At 45.7% G+C, this 19,091-nt stretch overlaps 2 protein-coding genes across 2 annotated transcripts in view; one reads left to right on the top strand and one right to left on the bottom strand.

Moving 5' to 3' along the window:
• The window catches only part of MBOAT4 (membrane bound ghrelin O-acyltransferase MBOAT4), a 35,683-nt gene extending 30,960 nt beyond the window's left edge, over nucleotides 1-4,723 (top strand). Inside the window, exon 3 of the mRNA XM_089327293.1 lies at nucleotides 4,314-4,723. Coding sequence (XP_089183419.1) covers nucleotides 4,314-4,401 — 88 coding nt within the window. The 3' untranslated portion in view covers nucleotides 4,402-4,723. The remainder of the gene's footprint in view (nucleotides 1-4,313) is intronic.
• LEPROTL1 (leptin receptor overlapping transcript like 1) lies at nucleotides 1,387-18,733 on the bottom strand. Its single transcript, XM_002709552.6, has 4 exons — nucleotides 18,613-18,733; nucleotides 6,974-7,049; nucleotides 4,732-4,918; nucleotides 1,387-3,666 (listed from the first exon to the last, which is right to left on the bottom strand). Exons 1-4 carry the CDS (start codon nucleotides 18,626-18,628, stop codon nucleotides 3,550-3,552), a joined length of 396 nt encoding a protein of 131 aa, XP_002709598.1. The 5' UTR covers nucleotides 18,629-18,733; the 3' UTR covers nucleotides 1,387-3,549.
• Nucleotides 18,734-19,091: the final 358 nt, after the last annotated feature.

Raw genomic sequence — 19,091 nt, 5'->3', positions numbered from 1 at the left:
GTATCAGAGTGCCTTGGTTTGTGTCCTGGCCCTGTTTCCAACTACAGCGTCCTGCTAATGCGCATCCTGGGAGGCAGTCGATGACAGCTTAAGTACTTGGGTTCCTGCCACCCACATGGGAGACACAGACTGAATTGCAACATCCTCGCTTTGGCCTGGCCCAACCCTGGCAAATTACTGGTATTTGGAGAGACAACCAGAAGATAGAAGATCTGCTTTCAAATAAATAATAAAAATAATATTTGAAAGGCAGAGTTACACAGACAGATGAAGAGACAGATCTTCCATCTGCTGGCTTACTCCCCAGCCAGGGCTGGAGCAGACTGAAGCCAGGAGCCTGGGACTCCATCTGGGTCTCCCCACGTGGGTGGCAGGGGACCAAGGCATTTGGGCCATCATCTGCTACTTTCCAGGCACATTAGCAGGGAGCTGGACTGGAAGTGGAACAGCTGGGACTCAAATCAGCACCCATATGGGATGCCAATGTCATAGGCAGTGGCCCAACCCATTGTGCCACTATGCCAGCCCCATAAAACATGTTAAAGTAAGTTTATTTTGCATTCCATGTATAGAGGGATATTCATAAAGTTCACAGAAAATGCATGTTATGAAAAAACTATGCATGGATTTCAAAATTTATTTGCACTAAAATTTATATTTTCTCACAAGTTTCTTCTGAAGTATCCTTATACATACCACTTAACAGTAATGTTAAGTCTTGCTGGCTACCTGTTAAGTTTAATGCTCTGACTTAAAGTTACCTGAAACTTATGAATCCAGCCATACTCAATAGAAATATTCTAGATTTTGCTTTAGAAATATGGGTTATATTGACAATACCCCCCAAAGCATATTATGGCAGACCTGTAGAACCTACGATTCAGACCTTTACAAGTATATAATGCAATCATAACTAGGACAATCTGGGACAAGACTCATGTTTGATAAGAGAAAAGTACTTTTCTCTGTTCACATTGTACCACAGAGTCACTGAAACATTTGGAAAAAGCAAAGTGCTCCAATAATGGATGCAATGAGTAAAATAAAACATCAGGCATAAAATGAAAATTTAAGAACAGGACCTTGACTTTAGATCATTAGCAGTCTTTTTATGTCACAAAGCCTTCTATGACTGTTTTTAGAAAAGCTTAGGTAAAAGTTCTGCTTTCCCAGGTTACCACTCCTTTCACTGTAACTCATAATCAAAGGGCTTCATTGTAGTATTTGTTACTGTGGTTTCAATTTTATTCTGGAAGCAAAACTTCTACAAGTCTACTCATGTAACTAATATCATATCAGCTTTATATCACATTATTAAAATAGTGTACTTTAGAAACTGAAGTGTGCAGTGTATTTTTATTTCAAAAACACCCATAAACTAAAACAGATATTTAAAATCTTTATTATTTCATCAAAAATTTTCTTTCCATAGAAGAATGGCAATGGTGTGTCAGTGCATATTCTATGGAAAATTCATACCTCGAGTAACTAGCCTAGAAATCAGAGACAGAGCACTGAAAAGCTAGTGTGCCAGGTCAGAGACAGATGCTGCCAATGCGAAGAGTATACAGGGAGGAAACGCAGCTGTTAGAAAAGGAGTCCATGGCCAAGGGCCTCAGACAGAAGCAGTGCACCGCACTGACATTCCAGAAAACAGAAAATGGGCAGGTCCCAGAGGATGCCCTTCCTGCAGAGAACATTCAGTGGACCACAGGCACAAAGAGTGCCCCCAACCGTATCCCCAGCTGTCTAATCCATGTGAACCTGTACCTTCCCCTTTTGAGTCCAGAGCACTGGAACATGAGAAGCCATTTTCAGACCCACGTGTAAATAGGACAGCCACATGCAGCTATTCATCCTGCTTCCTGTCATAGCCCAAACTTACAACTTGGGTTAGGCAAAAACAACTGTGGCTTTAGGCATCTTTAGTAAAAAGCGGAACAAATCTAAAATCTGTTCCCATACACTCTACAAAAGATAGCTGTCATGATCATGATTACTCAGTTTTGGCTGAAGGCAAAATGATTTTTATGTAAATATACTGAATAAACACACAAACAAATATCCCTAACAAAATACTGTAAGACCAGCTTGAATGTTTCTATAACCAGCTCCTGAAAAAAGTTCTGATGATTGTGAGATACAGAGAACCACGACAACTGGACCATGCCTGGTTACTGGGAACTTTTCAGTTGGATCTGTTTCTGAAGCTGCTACACAGCTGGATTTGGCTACTCTGTGTTCATTTATACAGTAAATGCCTTTTATAAGGAAATAGCAGATCTATCATGATGAATCAAAATAAAAATAACTCAGAAGTACACAGGAAGTGTCTTATATATTTTAAAATTACATGTGATGTAACCTTACAGAATAAGAACTACCCTTACCATGGTCTAAACCTTAAATCATTAATGCAGGAATTGATTATCTGCAAGACTAACAAGTCGCTTGTTAATCACATCAAGGCCTTGTTGGGAGGAGCACTCAGAATGTATGGCATAGCAATTATTTTCCTGGTGAGTTACACATTTCTAAGTGTCATTAAACTACACTTCAAGTTATTTTACTTAATATATACAATGTACAAAATAAGTTAAAAGGAAGAAGCAGAGGAAGGTTTTCTGGTGTCCGCGATGCAAACATATAACTTGTCCTTATCAGCAGTACTTCCATGTATGTCCATTTTGTCCATGGTAAAACGCAAAAGGCTGAGAGAAGATCAGAAATTTCACTTATAAATAGAAACAGCATTCAAAAACGGGAATTCCAACGTCATTTCTTCCCACACTGCAACTCACTCTACTTTAACTACCATAAATAGAAATCCTATCTCAAAAAATCTGTGTTTTTACACCCTTACCTTAAAGTTTAACATAAATTCTTCTAACAACTGAGAAGAAAAGCACTCCTTTGTAGCAATTCCATAAAATAATTTTCAATTCACAAAACACCTGTTTACTAGTAAAACCAGCAACCCTTATGGAGGGCTTGGGCATTACCACTTGGCCCCTCTGAGGTATAAATGCTGCTATATTTGCTCTGAGTATATAGTCTATAAGGTATGCCAACAGTCTGCATAAAATTGGGAGTGATGTCATCCTGATTAAAAACTTATTTTCTAACTGTCTGTAATGGAATTTAACTAATTTTAAGAGAAAAAGACATATTTGAGCCCAGTAAAATAGCAGAATTCTGAATTCCTAACCAATGCAAATGGTTATTACATTTAAAAAATGTTTAACAGTGCATATTGATTTTTAAAAAATGAACAGGAAAAACACATAAATATTTAAATTCAGCAGGACACCACAAAAAGCATACTATAGATAGATGTGAAATCAGTCAAGCTTTTCCAAAAGAGAAAATCCTTTTAATCCTTCAGCAAGTCTCTGTGAAAATAGTATGCTTACAAGAAAAGTGAGAAGGGAGCACCTAGAATACCCCCCGAGGCTTGCTCTACCATTCAGCATTACTGTGCCGTCTCCTGTGTGCACGATGGCCAACAAATGACGAGAAGTCCATTGACAGTAGTTCAGTAGTTTCTTTTCACCACTGCTGCCAGCTGAAGTCGTCATTGCTTCCAAAGACCAAGAAAAAGCCTAGTATTGTGGCAAAGATGACTGTGTTTCCTGTGAGAACAAGTGCACAGGCTCCCCACTCAATCTATGGAGAGAAGATAAAACACTCAGGTAACAAACATGAAAACTGAGAGGAAAATGAAAGGCAAACTGAGGTTCTAGTTATGTGCCAATCATGATCTAGAACAAATATGGTTTGTCATAGTAGCTTTCCTACACTATGAACGGTGCTTTTATATGGCTGCTTTTATTTACCTTTGGCTCCTTTAAAAAAAGACACTCCTGAGAGATATCTGTTCAAAACAAGCACGATGTCTAAGCTATGATGAAGCAGTAGAGAATTCTAAAAATTTCTGTTTATAAAGAAGTCTGCTACAGCTCTTCCTTAGTGAATCTAAAAATCTATGTTGGAGTGGGCTTTAAGCCAAGTGGTTAAGATGCCCACGTCCCATAATAGCGTACTGGGTTAGTTTCAGCTCCCGATTCCACCTTTCTGCCAATGCCAGCCCTGGGAGGCAGCAATGATGGCTCAAGTAATCAGGTTCCTGCCAACCATGGGAGGGACCTAGACTGCATTCCTGGCTCTGGCCCTGGCCCAACCTTGGCCATTGTGAACATCTGGAGAAATGAATCAGCAGATGGGAGCTCTGTCTCTCAGATAAAAAATAAAATAAAAATCTAGAGAGCAGATGAAAGTATCAGAAAGCACACTTGTGTCCGTTATTTTAACAGGGCAGCAGGAGTACGCGATTTCTTTGTGTGGAAGGGGAGCAGCCCCCGTCTTCCTCGCCTTGTCTCCACTGGCGTGAAGCTGGGCTGACGAGCTGTGACAGGCAGAACTGAGGACAAGTCGCCAAGCCTTCTCTCCTTGGAGAACACACACCTTCTCAGGTCTTCCATGTCCTGAATTTTATAGCGTGGCCTGTGGGAGTTCGGCACTAGGAGAGCTGACAGGCTGATCAATGGGTAAGGACTGTCCATGCTCTCTGATACAGTTTTCATTAGTTAACAAGAACAAACGAAAAAGCAAAATTTTAATCTCCATCATCCAGGCTCTTATGTCTCTCATCTCTTTCATGTGCTTAATGAAAACTTCTCTGGAGAAGAATTTAACACAGCCTGAAACAGAACCACGGTTACAGTCACTTACCAGATGTGCTCTGGCAAATACAATGGGAAGTCCAAAAGCTGAGACAACGATGCCTGTTGTAAGAAATATGGCAAGTTCCTTGCAAGCGTTGCTCATAGCATCTGTATCATCCACTAGTCGTCTTGCTATGCAGTATGGAATAGGTGAAAGGACGTAGAAAAACAGAACAAAGAGGGGCCAGTATTGGCTAGAAAAAGAAAAATAAGCGACTGTAGTTTCTACTATTTACGTCATTTTCTTACATACAAAATACACTTTCCTTTTCGGACCAGAAGACTACTGCAAGCTACAAAACATGTGACACTTCAAAACAAGCACGGGCTTGACACTGAAATGAGAAGGCTTCTGAGACACAGTATCCCTAAAATTAACTCTGATAGAATTTATTTTTTTCTAATATTAAAAGAAAATGCTTTATGAGAGTTGAAATCAAAGTCCTGAATTCAAAATATATTACATTTGAAGTTACAAACATATTAAAAATGGAAATATGAACACAATCATTTTTTAAAATCAAAAGATTCAAGACTTCGGCCTCTAATGGAACTATGCTAACAAAGGCATTTCCCAGTTTTGATCACTATATTTATGTAAGATATGACCAGGAGAAACTGTGTGAAGGGTACCGGGGACCTCTCTATACTATATTTGTAACTTCCTGAGAGCCTCTATTTCAAAATAAAAATTTCAAAAGAGATAGCCTTTAAAATTGTCATAAAATAAAAGACACAGTGAAAATTTGCTAATACTTAGAAGCTTATAATAAATAAGGATATGTTTTTCCCTCAAAATCCTCCCCTAGTAGTTTAACAGAATAAAAAAATTAAAAATGGAAAAAAGCACAAAAACTGAAAACAACAACTTCCTCCAATCTCTGCTTTCTCTTTCTCAGTCTCCTGTTGAACTTCAGGGATCCTTCCATACCTACATCTCCATGAAGGTGACAATACATATGAATGTGTCACTGTTGTTTTTTCACATAATAATGTAAACTGAATACCTTTACATATTAACTTTTACAGCTTTTCCTCATTCTTTCAGACTTCCTCGTATTTTCATTGACGGAGGTACCACGATTTAACCATTTTTCATTCGATACACTTTTATGATGCTTCCATCTTTTTTTTTTTTTGCTGTTATAAACAAGGCTGCCATGAAGAAATACCCTTTTCCCACTACATTATCTTTGCAAATGGACTTGTGTGATCAAGTCTAAGAAGTGGAAGGAGTAAGTCAAAGAGTATATATACATTTTTGAGAGCTACAAGAAAACCAGCCCCTGCTCAACCACCGTAGTATGTAACACTGTCATTTAACTCACAATTTTTATTTTTGCCAGGTGGTTTCATTTAGTTTTTTTCATGTGCTTTTCAGCAATTTGTGGTTCTTTTTTCATATTTGTTGTTCATTCTGGTACTATCTTTTCCTCTAAATTTTAAAAGTTCTTTCTATCCTAAGGAAAGTCACTGTTTGGATCACCTGTTTTGTAGTCAATTATATTTTGATTCTGCTTATAGTATTTTTGCAATAAGTTTTTTTTAAAGTATCATTTGGTGTCCTTATGGTGGACTCCACTACTGTCTTTGGCTTTCCTTCAAGATTTCTTCTTTTTTATTTATTTGACAGGTACTATTATTTTTTTTTAAATTTAGTTGACAGGTAGAGTTACAGACAGTGAAAGAGAGAGAAACAGAGAGGTCTTCCCTCCGTTGGTTCACCCCCCAAATAGCTGCTACGGCCAGAGCTATGCCGATCCGATCTGAAGCCAGGAGCCAGGTGCCTCCTGCCGGTTTCCCATGTGGGTGCAGGGGCCCAAGCACTTGGGCCATCTTCCACTGCACTCCCAGGCCACAGCAGAGAGCTGGACTGGAAGAGGAGCAGCTGGGACTAGAACCGGGGTCCATATGGGATGCCGGCACCGCAGGAGGAGGATTAACCTAGTGTGCCATGCACCGGCCCCAAGATTTTTTTAAAATCTGAGCTATCATACTACTATTCTGTTGCTGTAGATTTAGTAGTCAAAGGGCAGGTAATAGCTAAAAATCTTTTTGGCACCTTGGTGTCCAATTATCTTTATAAACACACTCTTAAGTAATGATCTCTAAAAAGGTTTGTGTTTGATAAATGAACATTCTCTGCATTAATTCTTCAGTACCAAAATCAAACATTTTAAAACTTTTAAAACATTTAAAAGCCTTAAAAGTAGAAAACATTTACTGACAAAAAAGACAATTTTACATACTTGTATATTGGAAGGGCACATCCAAGCATCAAAAACATCAACCCGATAGCTCCTCCAAAGGACAAACTGATCAAAGCTGCAAAGAAAAAAAGTCCAACAGATACATCAGTTAGTCACACTGTTACTGTTATTTTTAAATTAATATTAGCAATGTGATTCCTACCAAAAATCCCAGAAGAAACCCCCACAAAACCAGAAAAGCAAAGGTATTAAAAGTGAGTTGCTTCACGGACAGCGTTGTGGCATAACAGGTTAAGTCACCACCTGCGACACTGGTGTCCCATATCTGTGCTGGTTCATGTTACAGTTACTCCATTTTTTTTAAAAAAAGATATATTTATTTATTTATTTAAAAGTCAGAGTTAGAGAGAGAGGTCTTCCATCTGCTGGTTCACTCCCCAATTGGCCGCAAAGGCCGGAGCTGTGCCAAGCCAAAGCCAGGAGCCTCCTCCGGGTCTCCCATGCGGGCACAGAGGCCCATCTTCTACTGCTTTCCCAGGCCATAGCAAAGAGCTGGATAGGAAGTGGAGTAGCCGGGACTTGAACCGGTGCCCATGTGGGATGCCGGTGCTTCAGGCCAGAGTGTAAACCCGCTGCGCCACAGCACCGGCATTGTTACTCCACTTCTAATCCAGCTACCTGTTAATGGCCTGGGAAAATCAGCAGAAGACAGCCCAAATGCTTAGGCCCCTGCCCCAACATGGGAGATCTATGTGGGGAGCAACTCGGACTAGTCTAAGTTACTGGAATTAAGACTTATTCTATGCATCTGCTCTCCCACAATATGGCGCTGGGAGAGGAGGAAACAGCTTCTACACAGCTGCCTCCAGTTCAACCAATAAACTGTAGGACCTGCTCCTGATTGGAGGAGAGCAGCGTACTCAGCGTGTGGGTAGCAGAGTTGGGATTGGCAGAGGAGGACTATAAAGGAGGAGAGAGATGGCATGCACGAGGAACATCTATCTGAGGGAACACCTGTGCAGCCCCTGAGAGAGCCGGCCAGCGGTGTGCCGCTCCCCCGCGGAAGTGGGGAAAGTGGCTAGGGGGAACCGCCCTTCCACGGAGGTGGAAGGGACGGTAGCCAACCCGGGAAAAACCAGCAGCAAACCCGGGAAGGGCCAAGCAGACGAAAGAACAGCGCAGGGTCCTGTGTCGTTCCTCCACAAAGAGGGGGAGCGACATAATGGTGCCGTGACTCGGATAGGAAACCTAGGAGGGAAGAAGCGGGAAAATACCGGAGAGAGAGACTAGTAAAGAGCCTAGGGGAAAGCTGGACAGAAAAGGTGCTGGAAGAGGCTACTGAAAGCCTAGGCATGGACTCGGATGCGGACTGTGGGAAAGAAGTTAGGATTGAAAGCTAGGATTTAAAGTGAAAGCAAGAAGAAACTTAGACTCAGATACGGACTGCAGGTTGAAAGTGAAAGTGAAACCTAGAAGAAACTTAGACTCAGATACGGACTGTGGGGAGAAGCCAGGAGAAGTGAGAGGGGAATATTGTTGGAAGAAAAGTTGGGGAAACATACCGGGTAGAGAAAAATATGTTAGGAAGAATGAAGCCGCGGGGGCAGGCCGAGGCGGAGATGTAAGCTACCTTGGGATTCGTCGAGTCAGCCCGGGGAATAAGGGGCGAAAATCTGGAACCAGAGGCAGAGACGTGGGCCAGGTTGGAATCCGTCAGATTAGCCCGGGGAGCAAAAGACGGGAAGCCAAACCGAAAGGCGCAGACGTGAGCTAGGTTGAATTCGCCAGGTTAGCCCGGGGAACTTAGACTGAATACCGGTGGCGGAAATGTGAGCTAGGCTGTGTGACTCGCGGAAGCCGCCGCGTGCAGAGAGAGCACGCGGGGCACAAACGGGGAGAGCGCACGGGGCGTGAATAGATAGGGAACACGGGGCTAGGCGCCGAGAAGCAGCCTCGGGGCGGGCGCCGGGAAGCCGCAGGGATAAGAGAAACAGAAGTTTAGAAGTAAAATGAGAGAAATAGGAATGCTGGCAGATAGAAGTAAAATAGGAGAGATAGGAATGCCCGGAGGTAGAGAAATAGAGAAAAATAAGGCCTCCCCACAACACGGCAATGAGAGGGCTTGGATTCGGTCTGCCTGATTAGTAAGACGATAAGCACCTGTGGGCGGCTGCAGGTCACCGAAGACAGGCACGTTATCAACACCAATAAGTCTCCCCACAAGATGGCAATGAGAAGGCTTGGATTCGGTCTGCCTGATTGGTAGGGCTTGTAAGCACCTGCAGGCAGTTCTAGCAGAGCAGAGCATGCGCTGCAGGGCACCGAACACAGGCACGCATCAGCACCTAAAAACCTCCTCACAACATGACGAAGAGAGGACCCGGACTCGGTTTGCCTGATTGGTAGGGCTTGTAAGCACCTGTGGGCAACTCTAGCAAGCAGAGCAGAGTGTGTGCCGCGGGGCACCGAAGACAGGCGCGTATCAACGCCAAAAAATAAAAAGAAAGGGGGATCTGTGGGGAGCAACTGGGAGCAACCCGGACTAGACTAAGTTACTGGAATTAAGACTTATTCTATGCATCTGCTCTCCCACAATATGGCGCTGGGAGAGGAGGAAACAGCTTCTACACAGCTGCCTCCAGTTCAACCAATAAACTGTAGGACCTGCTCCTGATTGGAGGAGAGCAGCGTACTCAGCGTGTGGGTAGCAGAGTTGGGATTGGTGGAAGAGGACTATAAAGGAGGAGAGAGACAACATGCACCAGGAACATCTATCTGAGGGAACACCTGTGCAGCCCCTGAGAGAGCCGGCCGGCGGTGTGCCGCTCCCCCGCGGAAGTGGGGAAAGTGGCTAGGGGGAACCGCCCTTCCACGGAGGTGGAAGGGACGGTAGCCAACCCGGGAAAAACCAGCAGCAAACCCGGGAAGGGCCGAGCAGATGAAAGAACAGCGCAGGGTCCTGTGTCGTTCCTCCACGAAGAGGGGGAATGACAGATGTAGAAGAAACTCTTGGCTCCTGACTTTGGCCCAGCCCAGTCCCGGTCATTGCAGTGAATTTAGGGGGTGAACCAGTGGATGGAAGATCTCTCTCTCTCTCTAATTCTGCCTTTCAAATAAATAAATATATTTTTGTTTTAAAAAAGTGAGTTGTTTCTAAAAGTGTAATTTACAGCCTTAGAGTAAGTCTTTTTTGTGGCATCTTCAAGTCAAAAGGATAGTTTGACTATCCCCAATGAGAAAATCTGAAACCCAAAATACTCCAATGTCTGAAATTCAACTGAGTAGTGATGTGACACCAAGAGAAGATTCTTCAAAAAAAAAAAAAAGGCCAGCACCGCAGCTCACTAGGCTAATCCTCCGCCTGCAGCATCGGGACACTGGGTTCTAGTCCCAGTTGGGGTGCCGGATTCTGTCCCGGTTGCCCCTTTTCCAGTCCAGCTCTCTGCTGTGGCCTGGGAGTGCAATGGAGGATGGCCCAAGTGCTAGGGCCCTGCACCCCATGGGAGATCAGGAGGAAGCACCTGGCTCCTGGCTTTGAATCAGTGCGATGCGCTGGCTGCAGCGGCCATTGTGGGGTGAACCAACGGAAAAGGAAGACCTTTCTCTCTGTCTCTCTCACTGTCCACTCTGCCTGTCAAAAAAAAATAAATAAATAAAATAAAAAGATTCTATACCATAAAACTTTGTTTCTGCGCAAAATACTTAAAAGATGATATAAAATTACCTCCAGCCTATGTGTATAAGGTATACATGAAGCAAATGAATTTCCTGCTTAACTTGGGTTCCATCTGTATAACATATCATTACACATATGCAAATATTCCAAAATGCAAAAAATTCCAAGATTTAAAACACTTCTGGTCCGAAGTATTTCAGATAAGGGATACTCAACTTCACTCATTTTTCAAAGTGTGATTTAAGGCTAACACAGCACCAGCTTCAGTTGCTGGTTCCACTTCTAGAACTATCACGGCCCCCACAACGCTCTTACAGGCATCAGTAGCAGACTCACTCTATAGATCATTAATTGTGAAAAGCAGCAGGGAAAGCTTTGCATTCACGTGTTTACTCAATTTCAGAAAGCTCATCCTATGAAAAAATCTCTCTGCCAATCCAGCCCTGCTATATTTTTAAAATATTTATTTATTTGAAAAGTGGAGTGAAAGAGAGAGAAAGAGTGGGAGAGACAGATCTTCCATCTGTTGGTTCACTCCCTAGACGGCCACAACAGCCAGGGCTGGGCCAGGCTGAAGCCAGAAACTCCATCCTGGTCTCCCACATGGGTGGTAGGGGCTCATGTACTTGGGCCATCATCATCTGCTGCCTTCCCAGGGACATTAGCAGGAAGTGGAGCAGCTGGGACTTGAACCAGCACTCTGATATGGGGAGCTGGAGTGGCAAGTTTAACCCTCTGTGCAACACTGGTTGCTAGCTCCTGCTTCTCACACAGATACTCTCAATGTGCATAAAAATGGCAAGAAAAGGGAGAAGGCCTTTTAGTCCAGTGGTTAAAAACCCTGGATTTGAGGGTGGCACTATGGTGCAGTGGGCTAAGCTGCTGTCTTTAGAGCCAGCATCACATGTGGGTTCAAGTCCCAGCTGCTCCACTCCTGCTCCTTGCTAATGGCCTAGGAAAGCAGCAGAAGATGGCCCAAGTGTTTGGGCACCTGCCACCTACGTGGGAGACCTGGATGAAGCTCCTCGCTCCTGAGGTCAGCATGGCCCAGCCCTTGCAGTTGTGGCCGAGTGAACCAGCAATTTCGACCCTGCAGGCAGTAGTGAAGGCTTCCATGACTGGGATCCTGCTACCTATGTGGGAGACCTGACTTGTGTTCTGGGTTCCTGGCTTTGGCCTTGGTCAAGCCCCAGCTGTTGTGGGTGTTTGGGGAATGAACCAGCAGTTCGGAGTGTCCTGATCTCTCTCTGCCTCTCAAATAAGCAAATTTTTAAAAATAATATGAAAAATGTCACATGATATCTGCAGTTAACTGTTTTTTTAATCAATTAATTAATTTTGTTACAGATGTTTACATAGTTTCCAAAACTATAGTTGTGTTTCTTCCTCTAATTTATATATTAAGAAAATGTGTAGGATACTAAGTACAACCTTTCTGTAGTATCACTAGTTTAAGGCATTATTATAAGCAATAAATGCAATCTACTGATGAAATACAGTTTCTAAATCTACACACACACACACACACACACACTCACTCACTCACTCTCTATTACATTAAACAGTATATTTTAAAGTGCTTTCACATGTCAGCCAGTAGGCATAATGTTCTTAAATAGGTATAATTAATCAAGGACCTAGACTCAAGCAAAGAAATCAGTGTTCATATGTGGTCTATGTAACTTGACAGTAACTTCTCTTTTTGTTATTTTTTGTTTTTAAATAAAATGTTCTATTAAGCTGAACAGCAAAGTTAAAGTTCACAAGATACACAGAAGGTCTAAAAGTTACTGGCACAGCAGATTAAGCCACTGTTTGGGGCACCCGCATCCTATCTATATAGGAGTATGTGTTTGAGTCCCTGCTACTCCAGTTCCAATCCAGCTCCCTGCCACTGTACCCAGCAGTAATGATGACTGAAGTGCTGGAGCCCCTGCCACCAATGTGGGAGACCCAGATGGAGTTCCCAGCTCCTACTTGAGCCTGGCCCAGCCGTGGTTGCACTTTGGGGAGTCAATAAGTGGACAGAAATTTCTCTCCCTGCTGCTTTCAAGTAGATGAAAATAATCAGGGGCCAGCGCTGTGGCACAGCGGGTGAACGCCCTGGCCTGAAGCGTTGGCATCCCATGTGAGACCCGGCTGCTCCACTTCCGATCCAGCTCTCTGCTATGGCCTGGGAAAGCAGCAGAAGGTAGCCCAAGTCCTTGGGCCCCTGCACCCATGTGGGAGACCCAGAGGATGCTCCTAGCTCCTGGCTTCGTATTGGTGCAGCTCCGGCCTTTGCGGCCAGTTGGGGAGTGAACCAATGGATGGAAGACCTCTTTCTCTCTGCCTCTCCTCTCTCTTTAACTTTGACTTTCAAATAAATAAATAAATTAAAAAAAATAAATAAATAAGGGCCGGCACTCTGGCACAGTAGGTTAATCTTCCGCCTGCAGCGTCAGCATTCCATATGTGCGCTAGTTCGAGTCCCAGCTGCTCCTCTTCAAATCCACCTCTGCTATGGCCTGGGAAAGCAGTAGAAGATGGCCCAAGTGTTTGAGTCCCTGCACCCGCATGGGAGACCTGGACAAAGCTCCTGGCTCTTGGCTTCGGATCGGTGGAGCTCCAGCTGTTTCGGCCATTTGGGGAGTGAACCAATGGAAGGAAGACCTTTTTCTCTGTCTCTTCCTCTCACTGTCTATCTCTCTCAAATAAATAAATAAAATCTTTAAAAAAAATAAAATAAACAAACACTAAATAAATAAGTGTTGGTAGTACAAAAGCTAACATCTACCAACCAAATCTGCAGAAAAGGGGTGTGGCACTTTGAGTACCACTCATCTTCTCAGAAGCAGAAGGGCCACCATCTAGGCTACCCACTGCCGTGGCGGCTGCACACTCTTGGATTTTGGTTAGATCACTGACGTAGAGCATGTTGGTCTAAACACATTTACTTAATCCTTAATGCCATTATGTTTTCAGCTACAGAAAAAAGAAAGGAGAAATCTGTACTTGTATTTTGTAGCATGTCAGGCTTACCGAGTCTCCCACTAGTTCTCAGTTCAAACCAGGGGGCCATGCTCCGGCCCCGCCCACCTCTCGGAGGCCTGTCCCAGCAGGGCACAGCCCCTGCTCTCAGCACTTCAGTAACACATCAGTCACGCCGCCTCTTCTCCTTCCTCTCCTGGAAACCAGCGGGCTCCCTCGCTCACCTGGCCTCTGCCCACGTTCTCTCCATTCATTCAAGCAGCATTCCTGGGTGCCCGATACAGAACACTTGCTGGGGCTAGGACACGACACGGAGAGCTGCTGGACCTTTTCATACGTGCAGCGCAGGCATGCCTGCCCGTCTTCCCCCTTCCTCTAACTCAGCTCGGACTTTTCCTTCAGGCCTCAGCGCGTGAACTGTTTCTCAATGTCCTCATTAGAGCAACGCCCCCTGTTATATTCACTGATTCATTCCACAAATACCTACCGAGCACCTAATATGTGTCACAGTATTCTCGCTACTGGAGATCAAGCAATCAAAAAAAAAAAAAATCAAAGCCCCTGCTTGTATGGGCATACATTCTAGCAGGAGAATAAAGTGGCTTCAAAAAGCAAGCACATAAATGTCAAATTGATGGGGGGGGGGCAACAGAGGAGGTAGGGGAATGCTAGACTTGACAAACATCGCCTGGGATGGGGCCTCTCTGGAGGGAATGTCTGAGCAGACACTGACATGGAATGCAGGGGTAAGTCACACGGATCGGTGGGCGAGCATCCCAGGTCCAGGCACGCGCACCTGCACTGGCGCCTCTGCTCTGCTCCGCCATCACAGCTCCAACTTCACACTGGTTTGCACTTGTCTTTCCTTCTAAACTGTTCAGACCGCGAGAGTAGGGAGCAAGTTTTTTTGTTGTTTTGATGCTCATGCCTCAGTTCTTAACACTCAATAAAAAAAAAAAAAAATACGTGCAGAATGGATGCAGCAACGTGGGAACAGCACTGAGAATGAATACCTGCTGGATCCTAACCCCTGCCAGCCACTAACTATTGTCTAAATAATTCATCTGCATCTCCAGTTTTCCATAAAATGAGAGTTGGACTGGATGCAAACAACTCTCTGAACAGTAAAGGTTCTGTTAAAAGGCATGCTGAAGAAGTAAAAATCCATTTGCACTTTTGAAATGTGGTTGCGAAGAGCTAAGTTCACTACTATAAATACTACGTACGTAGTTAACGCCTCAGTTATTCAGAAGCTATTGATCCAGAACAGAATCCTGGAGGAAGCAGAAGCCACTGGAAAGACAAACCTGAGGTACAAAGGCCATACACTAATAGCCTCCAAAAACGGAAGATATTCTCGACAGGGGACTAATTCAGCTTTGTGACACAACTACTGGGAGTGAATTCAAGCAGCATGAAACTTCCTTTTGTTTTAGAGAATCATCTTTAATCATTTATCCATCTTTTTCAAAAGGCAATTCATGTACCCACAATATTCAGTGGAAAGTAACTTTGCATTCCCAAAAATGGTCATGGTTACCTCTCTCTTGTGAAACACAATTTTCTATATTTGATTATTTTTTTCCTGCATTAAGACAGTGAGAAACAGGAAAAAGAACTGCAAGCAACAACAGTCCTGCCACAAGAGGGGGGAAGACTGAAAAGAACTTTAAACCACACAGAAACATCTCAAAAAAGCACGGCCATGTTACCCACGACAAGAGGCAAGCAGCCTCAAGTCCTCGACAGCCTCTGAGGACAGCTGTGTTCTATGACAGAGATCATCTATGTTCTCAGAAAAAAAAAAGTCTAGGGGCTGGCGTTGTGGCAAAGCTAGTAAAGCTGTTACCTGCGACCCCAGCATCCCATATGAGTGCTGGTACACGTCCTGGCTGCTCCACTTCCAATCCAGCTTCCTGCTGACAGCCCAGGAAAAGCAGGGGAAGATGGCCCATGTGTTTGGGCCCCTACCATCCACATGGGAGCCCTGGAGGAAGCTCCTGGCTTCCACCTGGTCCAGCGCTGGCTATTGCAGCCATCTGGGGAGTGAACCAGTGGTTGGAAGATCCTTCTCTCTGTCTCTCCCTCTGTAACTCTTTCAAAATAAATACATAAATCTTTAAGAAAAAAAGGTCTAAATTTTTTGTATACTCTTAAAAGGTAATGAAAAGGGGCCAGCACTCTGGCACAGTGAGTTAAAGCCCTGATCTGCAGCGCCAGCATCCCATATGGGTGCCAGTTCAAGTCCCAGCTGTTCTACTTCTGATCCAGCCTCCCTCCTAATATGCCTGGGAAAGCAACAGAAGATGGCCCAGCCGGCGCCACGGCTCACTTGGCTAATCCTCTGCCTGCAGCACCGGCACTCCGGGTTCTAGTCCCCGTTGGGGCGCCGGATTCTGTCCGGGTTGCTCCTCTTCCAGTCCAGCTCTCTGCTGTGGCCCAGGAAGGCAGTGGAGGATGGCCCAAGTACTTGGGCCCTGCACCCGCATGGGAGACCAGGAGGAAGCACCTGGCTCCTGGCTTCGGATGGGCTGTAATGGCCATTTAGGGGGTGAACCAACGGCAAAGGAAGACCTTTCTCTCTGTCTCTCTCTCTCTCACTGTCCACTGTCCACTCTGCCTGTCAAAAAAAAAAAAAAAAAAAAAAAAAAAGAAGATGGCCAAACAAGTCCTTGGGCCCCTATAGGGTATACCCACAGAGGAGACCCAGAAGAAGCTCTTGGCTCCTGGCTCCAGATCAACTCAGCTCCGCCATTGCAACCATTTGGGGAGTGAACCAGTGGATGGAAGACCTCTCTGTCTCTACCTCTCTCTGTAACTCTTTCAAATAAATAAAAAAGGTTTCATTACCTTTTTAAAAAAGGTAATGAAAAATGATTTCTCAAAAAAACAAAGGAACTAAAACTAGGTAAGGTTCAGGTATCAAAATCACTTTTTTAAAATATAAACCAAGATTGTTTCAATATCAGCTACAGATATTAATCGTGGAAAAAATTGCTAACATATTTTTAACATCTTAAGGTCTAATTCCTTTTAAATGTTACTGTCTAAAGAAAAAGTAAGGCCTTTGGAATTGTTTGGAATCAAGATACCCCAGGATAATCCTTCCATTCAATATTCAATGTTAAACAAAATTTTAAACAAGAACAAACTTCAAAAACAATTTTCTGTGGCATCTCATCTCTTGGTAATACTGAGTAACAGGAAAGTCAATAAGGTTACATAAATCCCTTTCCAAAGTGTTCTCAAACTTTGTAACTTTCTTTGGTCTTAAAAGTCAGCAGCAAGGCAGATTTAGAGACAATTGTCACCACTTGTATATAAGCTTATCTTAAGTGACACACCACCACGGTAAGAACTTACACAGTAATTAAGTGATGCAACATGGGGAAGACAAAACTGAAGCTGAGCTGAAGCTGAGGTTCTCCTCCCAAAGCCTCTGGGCTGGGGATGGAACAGGCCAATTATCCAGCAAAACTCCAGGCACAAGGTGCTGCTTCTGTGGTTGTAAAGGGTAGTAGGAGAGGTCAGCCGCCCAAGCTGAGAAACACACAACCCAGCACATCAAAAAGGAATGGGCATGTGGCTCAAGAAATACCTACCGGTCGCTAATTACATCAACTCCCCTTCCTATTATAAAGATCATAGGCCAACAGGGAGAGAGATCCTGATAAACAATCACCAGGAAACCGGAAATGCAAGCAGAATTCCACCTGGGACGCTGTCACCTCCCTGAGAGTAAGCCTGGAGGAGGAAATCAGGGCTGAGACTCCACAGTGCTGACGCGGAAGAAATGGGGAAGAAGAGGGAGACAGGCAGCATCCTGAAAACCACAGAGGTTTGCAGTAACTGCCTTTCACACAAGGATTCAAGTGTCTGCTAGCGTTCAAAAAGGAGATGAGAAAGTATCCCAGTTCCTCAAACGGCAAGGTTTTATGAAGGAAATGAAATGTTTTCAGGCCTCAGAAATAAACAAGAAAGTCAAACTGTGACCCTGAGAAAGAAGCTTGGCTACAGTCGTCCTTAAGGCAAAAAAAAAAAAAAAAAAAAAAAAAAAAAAAAATCCAAACCAAACCAACCGCAGGAAAACACAGCTAACGAAATTGTTCACTTTCAGCTTGCCTGGGTCAGGAAATCAAGGTAAGTCCTTAAGAGGTCAGAAACTTTTGCTGGTCACCCCACTGACGACAGAACTACCCAACAGTTGGAACGAACGCAACATCCCTCATTTTAAATCAGACACAGGAGTGCACGAGCGATTTGCCTTCAGTTCTAGCCCTTATTTTATCTTATTTTCATTAAGCTGTAACATCACCTCATCCTTTAAAAAAAAAAGGGGTGGGGGTGAGGGTGCTGGTGGTAATGAGAACTTTGGAATCTGCAAAAGCCTCCAGGTGCCACCGTGGAGAAGGGAGAGCCAGGAGCGCCCGGGGAGCCTGGCAGGGTCCACGCTGGCGCCCCAATGTCCCCCACCCCGGATCAAAACGCAGCCGTCCCAGCACCGTGCGGGAGTGGCTGTGGGAAGAAGCGTGCCCGCGCACTTGGCGGGCGCACAGCACCCGAAGGTCGCACTCATGCCTTTAAGTGGAAAATGACACTGATTTTCCCCAACGGGCACCGCTCGGCGGCCTCAGCCCCCTGGACACCACACTCGGCGGCGCGCCCCTCTCCCGCAGGACGCAAACTCCCGCGGAACGTGTCCCACGGCCCGAGTCGCCACGGGACTCCTGACACACAGCGACACCGCTTCGGGCTCCGTCCCGGGGGCGACGGGTGGGAGACAGGCTGGCGACATCGGCCCAGAGCGAGGGGGCTGCCCCACCGGAGCCGCGGTCCCAGCTGTCCCTGCCCGAACAGCGCCGCGCCCACCGCGGCCGGGAGGCAGCGAGGCGGGGTCCGGGGTCACGGGGTCGGGGGTCGCCGGCGCCGGGACCCCGCGCCACAGACCAGGCCGGCCGGGGCCGCGCCGCGCCCGCGCCGCCTCTCCCCGGGCCGCCGTTCGGCCCTCCAGCCCTCGGCGCCCCAGGCCCACCTTTGATGCCGGCCATGGCTGTGACGTCGCTCCTGGCTCCACGACCCGAGGCGGCGGCGGCGGCGGCGGCGGCCGGGAGACCGGAGACGCGCGGCGGCGGCCAGACAACACCCGGAAGTGCGCGACGCAGCACTTCCGCCGGCGGCTCGCGCTCGCGCGGGGGCGCGGGGGGCGCGCCGGGCTGGGGCCTTAGGGCCGACCCCTGGGCGTCTCTCGTGGGCTGTTTCACCGGCTGCCTGCCGTGCCCCAAAGCTTTCGGTTCCCGCCGGGGCCGGACGTACGGGCCGTCGTGTCGCGGTCAGGGGCGGGCGGAAGCTCCTTTCTGAAGCCTCCATCCCTTGTCCTGCAAACTCCCACGATGTCTCCTCACGTCCTGTGCAGAGCTGGGGTGCTGGGGCCCGGGAGGAGTGGAGGCGGGGGCGGCTTTGGCAGCCGAGGGTGGGTTGAACCCAAATCCGATCTCTTGGGCGTCTGTGAGC

Source organism: Oryctolagus cuniculus, chromosome 2 (assembly GCF_051225735.1).
Source record: "Oryctolagus cuniculus isolate XC-2025 breed Fujian yellow rabbit chromosome 2, ASM5122573v1, whole genome shotgun sequence".
Lineage (NCBI taxonomy): Eukaryota > Metazoa > Chordata > Mammalia > Lagomorpha > Leporidae > Oryctolagus > Oryctolagus cuniculus.
Note: the sequence above shows the minus strand (reverse complement) of the source record. Positions and strands in the feature narration are given on the sequence as shown.

What these genes read in the sequence shown, in the direction of transcription:
- LEPROTL1 (XM_002709552.6), bottom strand. An exon ending in TGTGCCCTTCCAATATACAA is followed by an intron (nt 4,919 to 6,973) that starts GTATGTAAAATT and finishes TTCTTTTTCTAG; the next exon opens with CCAATACTGGCCCCTCTTTG. An exon ending in TATTTGCCAGAGCACATCTG is followed by an intron (nt 3,667 to 4,731) that starts GTAAGTGACTGT and finishes TTCTCTCCATAG; the next exon opens with ATTGAGTGGGGAGCCTGTGC.